The sequence below is a fragment of the Rattus norvegicus genome, chromosome 17, assembly GCF_021556685.1.
Source record: "Rattus norvegicus strain SHRSP/BbbUtx chromosome 17, alternate assembly SHRSP_T2T, whole genome shotgun sequence".
In the NCBI taxonomy this organism is placed as follows: domain Eukaryota; kingdom Metazoa; phylum Chordata; class Mammalia; order Rodentia; family Muridae; genus Rattus; species Rattus norvegicus.
In genome coordinates, this window is record NC_141550.1 from 61,067,810 (window position 1) to 61,084,955 (window position 17,146).

At 43.4% G+C, this 17,146-nt stretch overlaps 1 protein-coding gene across 1 annotated transcript; it reads left to right on the forward strand.

Annotated features, from left to right (window-relative positions):
• The first annotated feature begins 3,961 nt into the window (after positions 1-3,961).
• Positions 3,962-6,536, forward strand: LOC120097781 (ral guanine nucleotide dissociation stimulator-like). The gene is made up of 5 exons (XM_087591716.1): positions 3,962-4,219; positions 4,364-4,560; positions 5,102-5,149; positions 5,599-5,789; positions 5,994-6,536. Exons 1-5 carry the CDS (start codon positions 4,043-4,045, stop codon positions 6,188-6,190), a joined length of 810 nt encoding a protein of 269 aa, XP_087447842.1. The 5' UTR covers positions 3,962-4,042; the 3' UTR covers positions 6,191-6,536.
• The last annotated feature ends 10,610 nt before the right edge of the window (positions 6,537-17,146 follow it).

Consider the following 17,146-nt stretch of genomic DNA (forward strand, 5'->3'; position numbering starts at 1 on the left):
TGAGGTGTGTTTCCTGTAGGCAGCAGAATGCAGGGTCCTCATTGCGTATCCAGTTTGTTAATCTATGTCTTTTTATTGGGGAGTTGAGGCCATTGATATTGAGAGATATTAAGGAATAGTGATTATTGCTTCCTGTTATATTCATATTTGGATGTGAGGTTATGTTTGTGTGCTTTCATTCTCTTTGTTTTGTTGCCAAGACAATTAGTTTCTTGCTTCTTCTAGGGTATAGCTTGCCTCCTTATGTTGGGCTTTACCATTTATTATCCTTTGTAGTGCTGGATTTGTAGAAAGATATTGTGTAAATTTGGTTTTGTCATGGAATATCTTGGTTTCTCCATCAATGTTAATTGAGAGTTTTGCTGGATACAGTAACCTGGGCTGGCATTTGTGTTCTCTTAGGGTCTGTATGACATCAGTCCAGGATCTTCTGGCCTTCATAGTTTCTGGCGAGAAGTCTGGTGTGATTCTGATAGGTCTCCCTTTATATGTTACTTGACCTTTTTCCCTTACTGCTTTTAATATTCTTTCTTTATTTTGTGCGTTTGGTGTTTTGACAATTATGTGACGGGAGGTGTTTCTTTTCTGGTCCAATCTATTTGGAGTTCTGTAGGCTTCTTGTATGCCTATGGGTATCTCTTTTTTTAGGTTAGGGAAGTTTTCTTCTATGATTTTGTTGAAGATATTTACTGGTCCTTTGAGCTGGGAGTCTTCACTCTCTTCTATACCTATTATCCTTCGGTTTGATCTTCTCATTGAGTCCTGGATTTCCTGTATGTTTTGGACCAGTAGCTTTTTCTGCTTTACATTATCTTTGACAGTTGAGTCAATGATTTCTATGGAATCTTCTGCTCCCGAGATTCTCTCTTCCATCTCTTGTATTCTGTTGGTGAAGCTTGTATCTACAGCTCCTTGTCTCTTCTTTTGGTTTTCTATATCCAGGGTTGTTTCCATGTGTTCTTTCTTGATTGCTTCTATTTCCATTTTTAATTCCTTCAACTGTTTGATTGTGTTTTCCTGGAATTCTTTCAGGGATTTTTGCGATTCCTCTCTGTAGGCTTCTACTTGTTCATTAATGTTTTCCTGTGTTTCCCTAAGTGTGTTCATGTCTTTCTTGAAGTCCTCCAGCATCATGATCAAATATGATTTTGAACCTAGATCTTGCTTTTCTGGTGTGTTTGGATATTCCATGTTTGTTTTGGTGGGAGAATTGGGCTCCGATGATGGCATGTAGTCTTGGTTTCTGTTGCTTGGGGTCCTGCGCTTGCCTCTCGCCATCAGATTATCTCTAGTGCTACTTTGTTCTGCTATTTCTGACAGTGGCTAGACTGTCCTATAAGCCTGTATGTCAGGAGTGCTGTAGACCTGTTTTCCTCTCTTTCAGTCAGTTATGGGGACAGTGTGTTCTGCTTTCGGGCGTGTAGTTTTTCCTCTCTACAGGTCTTCAGCTGTTCCTGTGGGCCTGTGTCTTGAGTTCACCAGGCAGCTTTCTTGCAGCAGAAAATTTGGTCTTACCTGTGGTCCCGAGGCTCAGGTTCGCTCGTGGGGTTCTGCCCAGGGGCTCTCTGCAGTGGCAGCAACCAGGAAGACCTGTGCCGCCCCTTCCGGGAGCTTCAGTGCACCAGGGTTCCAGATGGTCTTTGGCTTTTTCCTCTGGCGTCCGAGATGTGTGTGCAGGGAGCAGTCTCTTCTGGTTTCCCAGGCTTGTCTGCCTCTCTGAAGGTTTAGCTCTCCCTCCCATGGGATTTGGGTGCAGAGAACTGTTTATCCGGTCTGTTTCTTTCAGGTTTCTGCGGTGTCTCAGGCAGGTGTCCTGCCGCTCCTGGGCCCTCCCCCACGGGAGCCCAGAGGCCTTATACAGTTTCCTCTTGGGCCAGGGATGTGGGCAGGGGTGAGCAGTGTTGGTGGTCTCTTCCGCTCTGCAGCCTCAGGAGTGCCCACCTGACCAGGCGGTTGGGTCTCTCTCTCACCGGGTCTGGGAGCAGAGAGCTGCTTCCTCCACTGGTGCTCTTACTCGGCTATTCATTGTTACCTATGAGGTTGGAGCCCAGGGTCAGTCAATGTATAGTCTTTGAGTAATAGCTTAGTCCTGGAAGCTCTGGTTGATTGGCATTGTTATTCATATGGGGTCTCAATCCCCTTCAAGCTCTTTCCGTCCTTTCTAAGATTCCTTCAACGGGGGTCCTGTTCTCAGTTCAGTGGTTTGCTGCTGGCATTCGCCTATGTATTTGCTGTATTCTGGCTGTGTTTCTCAGGAGAGATCTACATCTGGCTCCTGTCGGCCTGAACTTCTTTGCTTCATCTGTCTTATCTAATTGGGTGGCTGTATATGTATGGGCAACATGTGGGGCAGGCTCTGAATGGGTGTTCCTTCTGCCTCTGTTTTAAACTTTGTCTCCCTATTCCCTCCAAAGGGAATTCTTGTTCCCCTTTTAAAGAAGGAGTGAAGTATTCGCATTTTAGTCATCCTTCTGAGTTTCATGGGAATACACAGTTCTAAATGACATGTCTCCATCAAATATTTCCCTTCAGAGATCTGAGAACCCTGCAGAAGAGGAGAAGAAAGAGTGTTAGAGTCATACAGGATGGAGAACACCAAAAGAATAAGGCTCAATAAAGCTATTGACCAAAGCTCATATGAACTCACAGACTCCCATGCTATTCAAGCTACTCTTCCTGTACAAATGGACATCTTAGCAAGTCTGTCTTTATAACATTATTATGTGTATTTTCCTTCATGATTTTGATATTTTCCATTAGACTGAGAAGTGCATCCATTACCAGACCACAAAGGCTTACCTCTCTGCTTTCTCTAGAAGTTAGTTTTTGAGGCAGGGTATTTCTTTGGAGACCTGGCTGTCCCAGAACTCTATATGGAGACTAAGCTAGCCACAAACTCAGAAAGATATCTGATCTTGGCTCTCAGGTTCTTGGATTAAAAGTATGCACCATCACAAGAAACTTTTCTAGAAGGTTTATGGTTCAATTTTACATTTGGATCTATTGGAGTTACAGACAGTTGTTAGCTGCCATGTGCATGCTGGGAATTGAACCCAGGACCTCTGGAAGAGCAGCCAGTGCTGCCAACTCTTCAGCCATCTCTGCGACCCCTATATTGACAATTCTTGGGCATTTTCAGTTATGTATGATGTTTATTTTTACATCTCTGAGGATCATATCCTAGCTCTGGTCCATGTCAGTAAAGTGCTCAGCCACTGATTCCAACTGGCAGATTCCATTGGGAACTTTGGGAACATTGTAGAAAAAAAAGCATCCAAGTCTATGTGTCTTACTAGGAAGGATTCTTGGGAGTACTGACCACCTTTTAACAATACTGTCAACTCTTGCAAAGGGTTCTTGCAAGCTACAGATCATAGGCCATCATTGTAGAATGTCAGGAGAAGGACTTAAGCAGAAACTTGAAGCAGAAACAATGGAGGACAAATCCGTTCTGAAACAGAGTTGGGGGCCAGCTTCCATCTTGTAAGTTGGTGGATGTGGCTGAGACAGCAGTTTACAGAGGGCCACAAACCTTTGGGATTGAGCTCTAAAATGATCTGAGAAAGACAATTCCCATGCAAGAACACGGACATTATGTGGCTGAGGGCTGGTACAAGTGTGTATGTGTACTTGCATTTCACACAGGGAGCACACAGGGTAGCATGGAAGAAGGCAACATGGCTAGGGTTTAAGGTGGGCCTGGGTGTGCAGGGCTAAGTTTAGGTGTAGGGATAGAGATGTCATTCAAGTGTAAGGACTCAGATTGCAAAGCTGAGGTGTTGTCTGTACCCAGACATCCCTTGGAGCAGTGGAATGGGACACACCTATGTAACTGTGTCTAAGTGTGTACCTGAGGAATGGGAAGGGATCTAGAAACATTTAGGGAAAGTCCTGTGTGAAGAGGGGACAGTAAAGGGACCCCCAGGAAATGACCTCACTTCCTTCACTATGACCCAACAATGCAAAATCCTGATGACCAGGCAGCCAACTGCTTACACACAGCCCAGCAGGCTCACTTGTCCAAGAGCTTAGAGAGAGCAGGATGTTCTCTTGTTGTCCTTGGACTACTGAAGGCTCAGGCCTGAAGAAAGATAAAAATGAAGGTCAGGTAGGGACCTTGAAATTCATGATTCTTTCCTGCCTGCAATGTCTCTGGCCATTTGCCCAGAAGGAAACAGACTTGACCCAAGAAAACCAGACCCAGGACTACGCAGACGAGGTAACCTCTCTGAACTCTCACAGTTTTTTCTAGTTTTGCTCGAGGTGTTATTATTGAAGGAGACTTGTAATGATAATAACCAATGAGAATGTTGCAGAATGAAACTTGTGCTTGTTTGAACCATCCATCATGATGTCTCCTCAGGGTGAGCATGAGTGTGCCCCAATGGTCGTGACGGAGCCCTGTACAGAGACACATATCAGTACAAACATGGTGGAAAATCTGGTGAATCGACTGGTGTCATCTCTGCAGGATGGGGACCTCTTCTTTGCCCCTGCTTTCCTGAACGCATACCGACAGTTCACCACCACACAGTATGCGCTGGATCTGCTGTTGAAGAGGTGAGTGCCCACCTCCAAGCGTGGAGGTCTCAGGCCCTCTTGTTTGTTCTGGGAAGCACTCTCTCTACTCCTTGACTAGAGTATTGTCAGGCCGCAGCAGCATCAATTCAAAGAATGCTTCTCCCAGACTTAGCCCAAAGGGGTTTGCTGGCCAAGCTGAGACTAATGAATGTAGCTGTCCTCTGGGCCTTACTGAAGCTCTTTATCTTTTGCCCACTATTTCTGAGGCCTTGGTGGAAGCACTCCTCCCATTTGTAAAGAATGTTCCAGAATTCCTATAGAAATACCCAATATAGATGTGTCCAGATTAGAGACCTATGGAGGGAAATCTGAGAGACCTGTGATCACTGAGACGTCAGAATAGAGATGTGTTCCCCCACTGCACAAGCATCTTTGAAGCACCTACTGTATGTAGCTGAACTAATAATTCTGAGAGCAGACAGAACTTCCACATTCTGAATTTTGATTTTTGTCTAGGTAGCCCCCTGCCCCTGATGTCTTTTAGGATTTTACAGGTGACATGTGTTCTGGTGTCCTCTAGGTTTGCCTACTTCTACCTGGATTGTGAAGAGGATAAACACATAAAGAGGCAAGTGGGCTTTGTAGAAAGAGGAAGGATTTGGGTCTCCGGTGTGGGGCATTTGGGTTCCTAGAGTAAGGATGGCCAATGTTTTGGTCTGGTTCTTCTCCTGGGTTCTAGTACCATAACGTGGTCCAAGCAGTGCCTGCGGGATGAGAATTGCATGGGCTTGGTTCTTCCCAGTGGTGAGATGGGGAAGCCAGGGGCCTCAAGTGCTGCTGTGAGACTCTACGCACATACCAGCTCATGCCAGGAGGCTTGTTCAGCTGTTCTCCACTAGAGGTTGACAGTGAGGTGTGTGAGGTTCCTTGCTCACTAGGACCTCACAGCTCTGCCCACCGTTCTCATCTGCATAGGGCTGGATCTCTTCCTTGCAGTCCTTCCTGTAGGCAGAAGCCATGGGAGGGTTGTAGAAGGAAAGGCCTGCTCATAGCCTGTTGTGCATCCCCTCTCCCCAGCACTCTCTGTTGCTTCCTGGACACATGGATAGACCAATACCCTGAGGAGTTTAGTCAGACCATTCTGAAAAAGTTGAAGACCTACTTGACTGTGAACATGCCCTCCTCCGATCTGAATGTCCGTGTCCATATGCTCCTCAAGGAGTTGCGGCAAGAGTCCAATGAGTCAGAGGGAAAAGGTGAAGACTCAGGTAGGTGTTAGAGACCCTGTGTGTAAGGTTCTGTACTTGCTGTGCTGTGGCTGACGGGCTCCTGTTTGCAGAAGCTGTCACTTGACCCTGATCTGGGCACAGGACCTTTTGTAGGACAGAGTTGAGATCCCCAGCAGACATGGTCTCCTCTGTCTTTGGAAAGGCTGAGAGGAAGTCTCATCTTGGGGATCTTGTCTCTTGCAGTTTCACTGCCCGTTACCCTTCTCTACAAGACTGAATCGGCTGCAGATTTGTCTTCATCTGTAGAAGTGAGGAGCTACACCTCTGGAGATTTAGAGATGGAAGCGTGGTTTCCATCAGGGAACGTGCAGCCAGAACTAGCTTATCTGCAAGAGACAGAGACCCCAGAATCCACCATAAAGGTCATCTCTTGGGACTAGATGGGACAGCAGCAGCCCAGCCAGCATACGGGCTAGCAGCTGTGGAACCTGTGTCTCACCGTGTCAGCCGACACAATGTCCTTCTTGCATCTTCTCCCCTTCTCGACCTTGTCCTATCTCCTTAGAGAATGACCCTGTCATTATCACCTGAGGGGTCTCTTATATCTGCTCTGCAGACAGCACCTGTCTGACGTACTGGCAGAACCATTCCCTGATTTCAATATAGCAACTTCCCTTGCCCCACAGCCAGCCCTCACCTCCCCCTGAGAAATGGCCTTTTTACTTCTGTGGTTCTTTTTATGTTGTTTTTCTTTTAAGTATTTGTTTTAATAAATTGTTAGTACTCCTTTTTTGTTGATTACTTGTGGTTATGGTGTCCACTCAGCAGGCTTGTACTGGGCATAAACAGTCTACCAAGGAGACCACACTGCTCCTGTGAGAGGCTCCATGGAGAGAGACCATCTTGGAGGATGGGAGGTGCAAGTGACTGCTTAGACAGAGATCAGGTCTGTGCCTGAGAGTGGTGCTAGACATACAGGTCGTTGGGGCTGACTGCACTTTGCTGGGGTCCTAAGGCTAAGGTCATGTGCTGAGGTCAGACTGACCAGGTGCCCTTGAAAGTGGTTTCTGCTTTCGTTTCAGGCTCCTGAAACTGAGTAGCCGCGCTATGTCAGGGTCTGAAGGGGGCGTGTCATGCTACACTGTTTACACCATTTTGATTTTCTTGAAGGAATGGTTAACTTCCACGGTGGTGGACCATGTAGGCTTACATTTTTCAGAACTTTACTAAGTGTACGTAAATGCTTTAACTTCCCTTCTGGCTCACCACTCGCCAGAAGCAGTGGAAAGGGAAGGTTAATGGGGCAAAAAGGGATGTAGGTCTAGTTAGAAATAGTTCTTTGGGGGCGAATCCGATCTATTTGGCCCGAATTTCAGTAGTTTAGTTCCCATAAGTCAGCAGTGGTAACTCAGACCTCTGACAAACACCATTCACGAATCAGCAATGGCAGCTCAATCCAGAAGAAACAGAGGCTCTCCCAATCGACCAGAGTTCATGGAAGCAGCAGGAAGCTGCCAGAATATCACCTGAAGTTCTTTGGTGCATTTTTATGAAGCCATGACAAATGACGATCCATCAAGTAGGTGAGGTGAACCAGTGCCACAGCTTCAGCATCCAAGTCCAGCATCAGGAAACCCCAACGAATCAATACCACACAGCATCATCCCCTGTCTGTTGGGTTAATATTTGTACACTTTCCAAAAGTCATGGTTCTCTCAAGCATCCACTCTAGGAAAAACATCACACAGTCTTTTTGCAGGCAGCTTCCAGGAACAGTGGAACACAATATGAGTCAGTTCTCTGCAAAATATCCTGCCATGAGTCTGCTTCAGCAAACACATCCTCTCATAAGACAGTTTCCAGAAAAGCATCACATGACACAACTGAGGCTTTAAAGTGTCAGGAGCCATCTAGGATAGGCGAGGGCTAGCAGGTGGCCTACCTGGAGGTGGCCCACCAATTTTGCTTGGTCTGTGATGAGTGAGCTCTATGAGGCAAGGTCCAAAAGGACTTCATCTCAGGATTGCTCCTTGCAGCTGATGTCTTTCCTGTCATTAAAATTAATACAATAACCCCTGGTCATCAGCCCAAACTATTGAGCATATTACCTGTAGATCAACATGAAGATGAACTTTTATGAATAAGGCTGTTCAGATGATTTAATGATTCTATAGAATTTCTGATTTGATTCAAATATGTTTAGGAAGAAATTATTAAGAGATGGTCTCAGTTGTTTTGCTAGAAAGATGTAATAAAGTCAGAATCAAGAAGAGAATGTAGAGGAACGAATACAGAAAATGTGGTACATCTACACAATGGAATATTACTCAGCTATCAAAAACAATGACTTTATGAAATTCGTAGGCAAATGGTTGGAACTGGAAAATATCATCCTGAGTGAGGTAATCCAATCACAGAAAAACACACATGGTATGCACTCATTGATAAGTGGCTATTAGCCCAAATGCTTGAATTACCCTAGATGCCTAGAACAAATGAAACTCAAGACGGATGATCAAAATGTGAATGCTTCACTACTTCTTTAAAAGGGGGAACAAGAATATCCTTGGCAGGGAATAAAGAGGCAAAGATTAAAACAGACACAGAAGGAACACCCATTCAGAGCCTGCCCCACATGTGGCCCATACATATACAGCCATCCAATTAGACAAGATGGATGAAGCAAAGAAGTGCAGGCCGACAGGAGCCGGATGTAGATCGCTCCTGAGAGACACAGCCAGAATACAGCAAATACAGAGGCGAATGCCAGCAGCAAACCACTGAACTGAGAATAGGACCCTCGTTGAAGGAATCAGAGAAAGAACTGGAAGAGCTTGAAGGGGCTCGAGACCCCATAGGTACAACAATGCCAAGCAACCAGAGCTTCCAGGGACTAAGCCACTACCTAAAGACTATACATGGACTGACCCTGGACTCTGACCTCATAGGTAGCAATGAATATCCTAGTAAGAGCACCAGTGGAAGGGGAAGCCCTGGGTCCTGCTAAGACTGAACCCCCAGTGAACTAGATTGTTGGGGGGAGGGCGGCAATAGGGGGAGGGTGGGGAGGGGGACACCCATATAGAAGGGGAGGAGGAGAGGTTAGGGGGATGTTAGCCAGGAAACCAGGAAGGGGAATAACAGTTGAAATGTAAATAAGAAATACTCAAGTTAATAAAAAGAAAAAGAAAAAAAAAAGAATAGAATGTGCCCATTCCTCATAATAGTAAGCCAAAGCTGCATAATAAAATACAGTGCGCTTTAGTAATTACACTAAAAAGAGAAACAGACTTGGGACACATTAGTGTTCAAGGAAAAACCTTTTCGACCTAGTATGAAGCTGTAGATGTACACTATGATAAGCAAGGCATGTGGGGGTTGGGGATTTAGCTCAGTGGTAGAGCGCTTGCCTAGCAAGTGCAAGGCCCTGGGTTCGGTCCCCAGCTCCAAAAAAAAAAAAAAAAAAAAAAAAGGATAAGCAAGGCATGTGAAAATTTCTGTGAACACATAATGAACATAATAGGATGAAACACTGCCTTGAACTTAATGTCAACATCCCTCTGTAATGCCCACTTTATATAACATTTTATCTCTGATGTAATTTTCTAAGAACTTTTGTCTAGGAAGGTGTAAAAAGGCCAAATACAAGAAATAAGGTTGGTGGCTTGGGGGTCTCTGCTCCATTCCTCCCTCCCTCCATCCATCCATCCATCTGTCTGTCTGTTCATTCATCCATCCAAATGTATGTTTGTTTATATGTACCTATGAAGGTATGTATGTATGTACGTATCTATGTATGTACGTGTCTATGTATGTATGTACATATGTATGTATGTATCTATGTATCTATGTATGTATGTACGTATCTATGTATGTATGGAAGCATGCGTGAACACTTGAGGAGTTGATGAGACAGGTGGCTCGACCTGGCCAGACTGTGTGTGTATGGATATGTGTCTGTGCACATTTGCCTTTGTGAGGGATTTCAATTTTTTACTTTGTAACATTTTATCTATAAGATAATTCTTTTCTACATAGAGAACTCTTTTGTCTGAAAACTAGAGAAAACTGAAAGTCATAAAAGGTGGTATAGTCATTTTCTCTTATTTTAAATTTTCTCTTTATTTTAAAATTACAAAAGTCAAATGACACATTAAAAATTAATGGGAAATGTATGGATTAAAGTAAAACTCTGGAGGCTGTGGGCCTTGAAGGCTTTCCCCAGGAGGTGCCATCAAGGGAGGGCACACACTGAGGAAGCCTTTGGCAGAGTGTGTGGTTCTCAGAAGTCTTTGTGTTTCTGATTAATGTTGAAAGTGAATGATCACCATGTTTACATGTTCAGGTATGCTAAAAATTCTTGGGTCAGAACACGGTCCATGAACGACGCTGTGTGAAGAAGATTTCTGAAAGCTTGTGAGGAAATTCCAAGCATCTTATAGCTGCTGTCCATCCACGAGAGGGGCTGTTCTTGGCATGTGCTTTTGTGCCCCTCCCAGCTGTAACAGTGGGTTAGTTTCACATCACTCATTTTACGGTCCTTATGGAGGTGATGCTTCCAAGCCTGGATTGTCCTTTTGACTTTATCCAGCCTGAACTCCTGTGACCTTGCCCTTGTGATTGTATACAACTCGCACTCAAGTGAGCTTTGCTCACATGACCTCAGACTATAAATCGTCTGCTGCTCTTAATAAAGATGGCTATTGCACTGGGCATGGTGGTGCATGCCTTTAATCCCAGCACTCTGAAGGCAGAGAAGGAGGATCTCTGTGAGTTCAAGGTCAGCTTGGTCTATAAAGTGAGTCCTCAATAGCAAGGGTTTGTTATCCAGAGAAATCATGTCTCTAAAAACAAAACAAAACAAAACAAAACAAAACAAAACAAAATAGCAACAGCAACAGCAACAGCAACAGCAGTAGCAATAAAAGATGGCCATCGCCTGATATTTTAGTTCACATCATTTTTAGATTTCCCCAGGTTCATGCTGCCATAGAGCAGGAACACAGTTGGAAGACATTTTGAAGTTGTGCTATTTATTTAAGGTCAGAGAAGAAGGACATACTACAGTTGACCTTATTGACCTCTATCCTCTGAACTAGTCTCGGGACGGAGCATCCTAATTGAGACTGTATTTTTTTTCCCTAACTGAACAAGTTAGAGCAGGGTATGAGTTCTGGATCTGCATTATGCCTAGATTCTGGGGTGCTGGGGTGCTGATCAGGGAGACAAAATTCAGGGGGGCTGGGCTACATTTCTAGATGCCCAAAGGAAAGAAGGCCAAGTGGCCTGTGTGTGCCCCAGCCCCTGCCAGCATGAAGAAACAGGAGGCCAATCCTTTATTTCTGAAAAGGGCCAAGAACTTTGGCATCAGTTCAATATTCTGCTCAAAAGAGATCTCACATGCTTTGTCAAGTGGCCCTGCTACCTCAGCGTGCAGCAGCAAAGAGGCATCCTCTATTAGCAGCTCAGGGTACCTCCTGCCATTAATCAGCTCACCCAGGCCCTGGACAGGGAAACGACGACTCAGCTGCTTAAGCTCGCCCACAAGTACAGGCCAGAGACAAAGCAGGAGAAGGAGCAAAGGCTACTGCCCGTGCTGAGAGCTGAGAAGAAAGCTGCTGGCAAAGGGGACCTCCCAACTAAGACACCACTTGTCCTCCGAGCAAAGTTTTCTGTACATAAATCTAATTACAAAATTATCTTCCATCTAAAAAAAATAATCACCCTGGAAAAGGATCGGTGCTACACTGGGAGCCGGAATATACAGTGTAGTGGTCTTCCGGCTAATGAAGAATTTCTATTGGCTTAAAGCCATGTCTGAAAGCCTTCTGTGGTGGATACCCCAGGACACTGTCAGCTTCTCATGACCTGCATGAGCACTAGGTTCACACATAGTTCCCTACATATTTAGGCAAAATTCAATGTACATACAATAAAATAAGGAAATCTGTTTTCTTTCTAATTAAGGAAGGCTCATGTATATGTTGCTTCCAAAAAACCAGTTTCCTTATATTTTGTAAACATAAGGAAATGACTCAATTGATTTTCCAAGCATTCATACCATTTTATACTCACTAGCATATATGAGAGTTGTGATTTTTGTCTTGCCTCGCAATCAGGTGTTGTTATCAGTGATGACTGTTTTCCCATTATACTAAGTGTGTTGCCTGTAAATACAGGCTTACACAAACTTCATGCTTGTAGGACAGAAATTGGTGTCTTTTCTCCTGCTTATTTTCCTTTTTTTGTATCTGCTGAAACTTCCTTTCAACTTTTTTTGCTATTTAAAAATTATGTTGTTTTTCCCAGTCACAAACCCTTTGATCTACACACTGTTCTGCCAGCAAAATATACTAGGCAATAGTGGCAAAAGCTTATGGGAATAACCAGTTATTATCTAAAGTAACAAAACCTTGTGTGTGTGTGTGTGTGTGTGTGTGTGTGCATGTGTGTGTGTTTGTGTACAATGTAGACAGAACCCACACCTGACACTGCATGGGGAACCAAGAACCAGAGACTAGATAGCCCAGAGATCTAGGGGGAAACCAATTACTTCTGAGACAGACAGACAGACAGACAGACAGAGAGGGAGAGAGAGAGAGAGAGAGAGAGAGAGAGAGAGAGAGAGAGAGAGAGAGAGAGAGAGAGAAACAATAGATTGATCGCTAGTGATATTCTGCTACACTCACAGATCGGTTCCTTTTTCAGCTACCATCAGAAAGACTTTCTTCTATATCAGATGAGAATGAATCAAGACACCACAGCCAGATATTAATTTAGTGCGAAGACCTTGGAACACACAGTTCTTATTTTTCTCCATCTTTATTAACTTGAGTATTTCTTATTTACATTTCAACTGTTATTCCCCTTCCTGGTTTCCTGGCTAACATCCCCCTAACCTCTCCTCCTCCCCTTCTATATGGGTGTTCCCCTCCCCACCCTCCCCCCATTGCCGCCCTCCCACCAACAATTAAGTTCACTGGGGCTTCAGTCGTGGCAGGACCAAGGGCTTCCCCTTCCACTGGTGCTCTTTTTTTTTTTTTTTTTAATTAACTTGAGTATTTCTTATATACATTTCGAGTGTTATTCCCTTTCCCGGTTTCCGGGCAAACATCCCCCTCCCCCCTCCCCTTCCTTATGGGTGTTCCCCTCCCAACCCTCCCCCCATTGCCGCCCTCCCCCCATAGACTAGTTCACTGGGGGTTCAGTCTTAGCAGGACCCAGGGCTTCCCCTTCCACTGGTGCTCTTACTAGGATATTCATTGCTACCTATGGGGTCAGAGTCCAGGGTCAGTCCATGTATAGTCTTTAGGTAGTGGCTTAGTCCCTGGAAGCTCTGGTTGCTTGGCATTGTTGTACTTTTGGGGTCTCGAGCCCCTTCAAGCTCTTCCAGTTCTTTCTCTGATTCCTTCAATAGGGGACCTATTCTCAGTTCAGTGGTTTGCTGCTGGCATTCGCCTCTGTATTTGCTGTATTCTGGCTGTGTCTCTCAGGAGCGATCTACATCCGGCTCCTGTCGGCCTGCACTTCTTTGCTTCATCCATCTTGTCTAATTGGGTGGCTGTATATGTATGGGCCAAATGTGGGGCAGGCTCTGAATGGGTGTTCCTTCAGTCTCTGTTTTAATCTTTGCCTCTCGCTTCCCTGCCAAGGGTATTCTTTTTCCTCATTTAAAGAAGGAGTGAAGCATTCACATTTTGATCATCTGTCTTGAGTTTCGTTTGTTCTAGGGATCTAGGGTAATTCAAGCATTTGGGCTAATAGCCACTTATCAATGAGTGCATACCATGTATGTCTTTCTGTGATTGGGTTAGCTCACTCAGGATGATATTTTCCAGTTCCAACCATTTGCCTACGAATTTCATAAACTCGTTGTTTTTGATAGCTGAGTAATATTCCATTGTGTAGATGTACCACATTTTCTGTATCCATTCCTCTGTTGAAGGGCATCTGGGTTCTTTCCATTTTCTGGCTATTATAAATAAGGCTGCGATGAACATAGTGGAGCACGTGTCTCTTTTATATGTTGAGGCATCTTTTGGGTATATGCCCAAGAGAGGTATAGCTGGATTCTCAGGCAGTTCAATGTCCAATTTTCTGAGGAACCTCCAGACTGATTTCCAGAATGGTTTTACCAGTCTGCAATCCCACCAACAATGGAGGAGTGTTCCTCTTTCTCCACATCCTCGCCAGCATCTGCTGTCACCTGAGTTTTTGATCTTAGCCAATCGCACTGGTGTGAGGTGAAATCTCAGGGTTGTTTTGATTTGCATTTCCCTTATGACTAAAGATGTTGAACATTTCTTTAGGTGTTTCTCAGCCATTCGGCATTCCTCAGCTGTGAATTCTTTGTTTAGCTCTGAACCCCATTTTTTAATAGGGTTATTTGTTTCCCTGCGGTCTAACTTCTTGAGTTCTTTGTATATTTTGGATATAAGGCCTCTATCTGTTGTAGGATTGGTAAAGATCTTTTCCCAATCTGTTGGTTGCCGTTTTGTCCTAACCACCGTGTCCTTTGCCTTACAGAAGCTTTGCAGTTTTATGAGATCCCATTTGTCCATTCTTGATCTTAGAGCATAAGCCATTGGTGTTTTGTTCAGGAAATTTTTTCCAGTGCCCATGTGTTCCAGATGCTTCCCTAGTTTTTCTTCTATTAGTTTGAGTGTGTCTGGTTTGATGTGGAGGTCCTTGATCCACTTGGACTTAAGCTTTGTACAGGGTGATAAGCATGGATCGATCTGCATTCTTCTACATGTTGCCCTCCAGTTGAACCAGCACCATTTGCTGAAAATGCTATCTTTTTTCCATTGGATGGTTTTGGCTCCTTTGTCAAAAATCAAGTGAGCATAGGTGTGTGGGTTCATTTCTGGGTCTTCAATTCTATTCCATTGGTCTATCTGTCTGTCTCTGTACCAATACCATGCAGTTTTTATCACTATTGCTCTGTAATACTGCTTGAGTTCAGGGATAGTGATTCCCCCTGAAGTCCTTTTATTGTTGAGGATAGCTTTAGCTATCCTGGGTTTTTTGTTATTCCAGATGAATTTGCAAATTGTTCTGTCTAACTCTTTGAAGAATTGGATTGGTATTTTGATGGGGATTGCATTGAATCCGTAGATTGCTTTTGGTAAAATGGCCATTTTTACTATATTAATCCTGCCAATCCATGAGCATGGGAGATCTTTCCATCTTCTGAGGTCTTCTTCAATTTCTTTCCTCAGTGTCTTGAAGTTCTTATTGTACAGATCTTTTACTTGCTTGGTTAAAGTCACACCGAGGTACTTTATATTATTTGGGTCTATTATGAAGGGTGTCGTTTCCCTAATTTCTTTCTCGGCTTGTTTCTCTTTTGTATAGAGGAAGGCAACTGATTTATTTGAGTTAATTTTATACCCAGCCACTTTGCTGAAGTTGTTTATCAGCTTTAGTAGTTCTCTGGTGGAACTTTTGGGATCACTTAAATATACTATCATGTCATCTGCAAATAGTGATATTTTGACCTCTTCTTTTCCGATCTGTATCCCTTTGATCTCCTTTTGTTGTCGGATTGCTCTGGCTAGAACTTCAAGAACTATATTGAATAAGTAGGGAGAGAGTGGGCAGCCTTTTCTAGTCCCTGATTTTAGTGGGATTGCTTCAAGTTTCTCTCCATTTAGTTTAATGTTAGCAACTGGTTTGCTGTATATGGCTTTTACTATGTTTAGGTATGGGCCTTGAATTCCTATTCTTTCCAGGACTTTTATCATGAAGGGGTGTTGAATTTTGTCAAATGCTTTCTCAGCATCTAATGAAATGATCATGTGGTTCTGTTCTTTCAGTTTGTTTATATAATGGATCACGTTGATGGTTTTCCGTATATTAAACCATCCCTGCATGCCTGGGATGAAGCCTACTTGATCATGGTGGATGATTGTTTTGATGTGCTCTTGAATTCGGTTTGCCAGAATTTTATTGAGTATTTTTGCGTCGATATTCATAAGGGAAATTGGTCTGAAGTTCTCTTTCTTTGTTGTGTCTTTGTGTGGTTTAGGTATAAGAGTAATTGTGGCTTCGTAGAAGGAATTCGGTAGGGCTCCATCTGTTTCAATTTTGTGGAATAGTTTGGATAATATTGGTATGAGGTCTTCTATGAAGGTTTGATAGAATTCTGCACTAAACCCGTCTGGACCTGGGCTCTTTTTGGTTGGGAGACCTTTAATGACTGCTTCTATTTCCTTAGGAGTTATGGGGTTGTTTAACTGGTTTATCTGTTCCTGATTTAATTTCGATACCTGGTATCTGTCTAGGAAATTGTCCATTTCCTGAAGATTTTCAAATTTTGTTGAATATAGGTTTTTATAGTAAGATCTGATGATTTTTTGAATTTCCTCTGAATCTGTAGTTATGTCTCCCTTTTCATTTCTGATTTTGTTAATTTGGACGCACTCTCTGTGTCCTCTCGTTAGTCTGGCTAAGGGTTTATCTATCTTGTTGATTTTCTCAAAGAACCAACTTTTGGTTCTGTTGATTCTTTCTATGGTCCTTTTTGTTTCTACTTGGTTGATTTCAGCTCTGAGTTTGATTATTTCCTGCCTTCTACTCCTCCTGGGTGTATTTGCTTCTTTTTGTTCTAGAGCTTTTAGGTGTGCTGTCAAGCTGCTGACATATGCTCTTTCCTGTTTCTTTCTGCAGGCACTCAGCGCTATGAGTTTTCCTCTTAGCACAGCTTTCATTGTGTCCCATAAGTTTGGGTATGTTGTACCTTCATTTTCATTAACTTCTAAAAAGTTTTTAATTTCTTTCTTTATTTCTTCCTTGACCAGGTTATCATTGAGTAGAGCATTGTTCAATTTCCACGTATATGTGGTCATTCTTCCCTTATTGTTATTGAAGACCAGTTTTAGGCCGTGGTGGTCCGATAGCACGCATGGGATTATTTCTATCTTTCTGTACCTGTTGAGGCCCGTTTTTTGACCAATTATATGGTCAATTTTGGAGAAAGTACCATGAGGAGCTGAGAAGAAGGTATATCCTTTTGCTTTAGGATAGAATGTTCTATAAATATCCGTTAAGTCCATTTGGCTCATGACTTCTCTAAGTCTGTCTACATCTCTGTTTAATTTCTGTTTCCATGATCTGTCCATTGATGAGAGTGGGGTGTTGAAATCTCCCACTATTATTGTGTGAGGTGCAATGTGTGTTTTGAGCTTTAGTAAGGTTTCTTTTACATATGTAGGTGCCCTTGTATTTGGGGCATAGATATTTAGGATTGAGACTTCATCTTGGTGGATTTTTCCTTTGATGAATATGAAGTGTCCTTCCTTATCTTTTTTGATGACTTTTAGTTGAAAATTGATTTTATTTGATATTAGAATGGCTACTCCAGCTTTCTTCTTCTGACCATTTGCTTGGAAAAT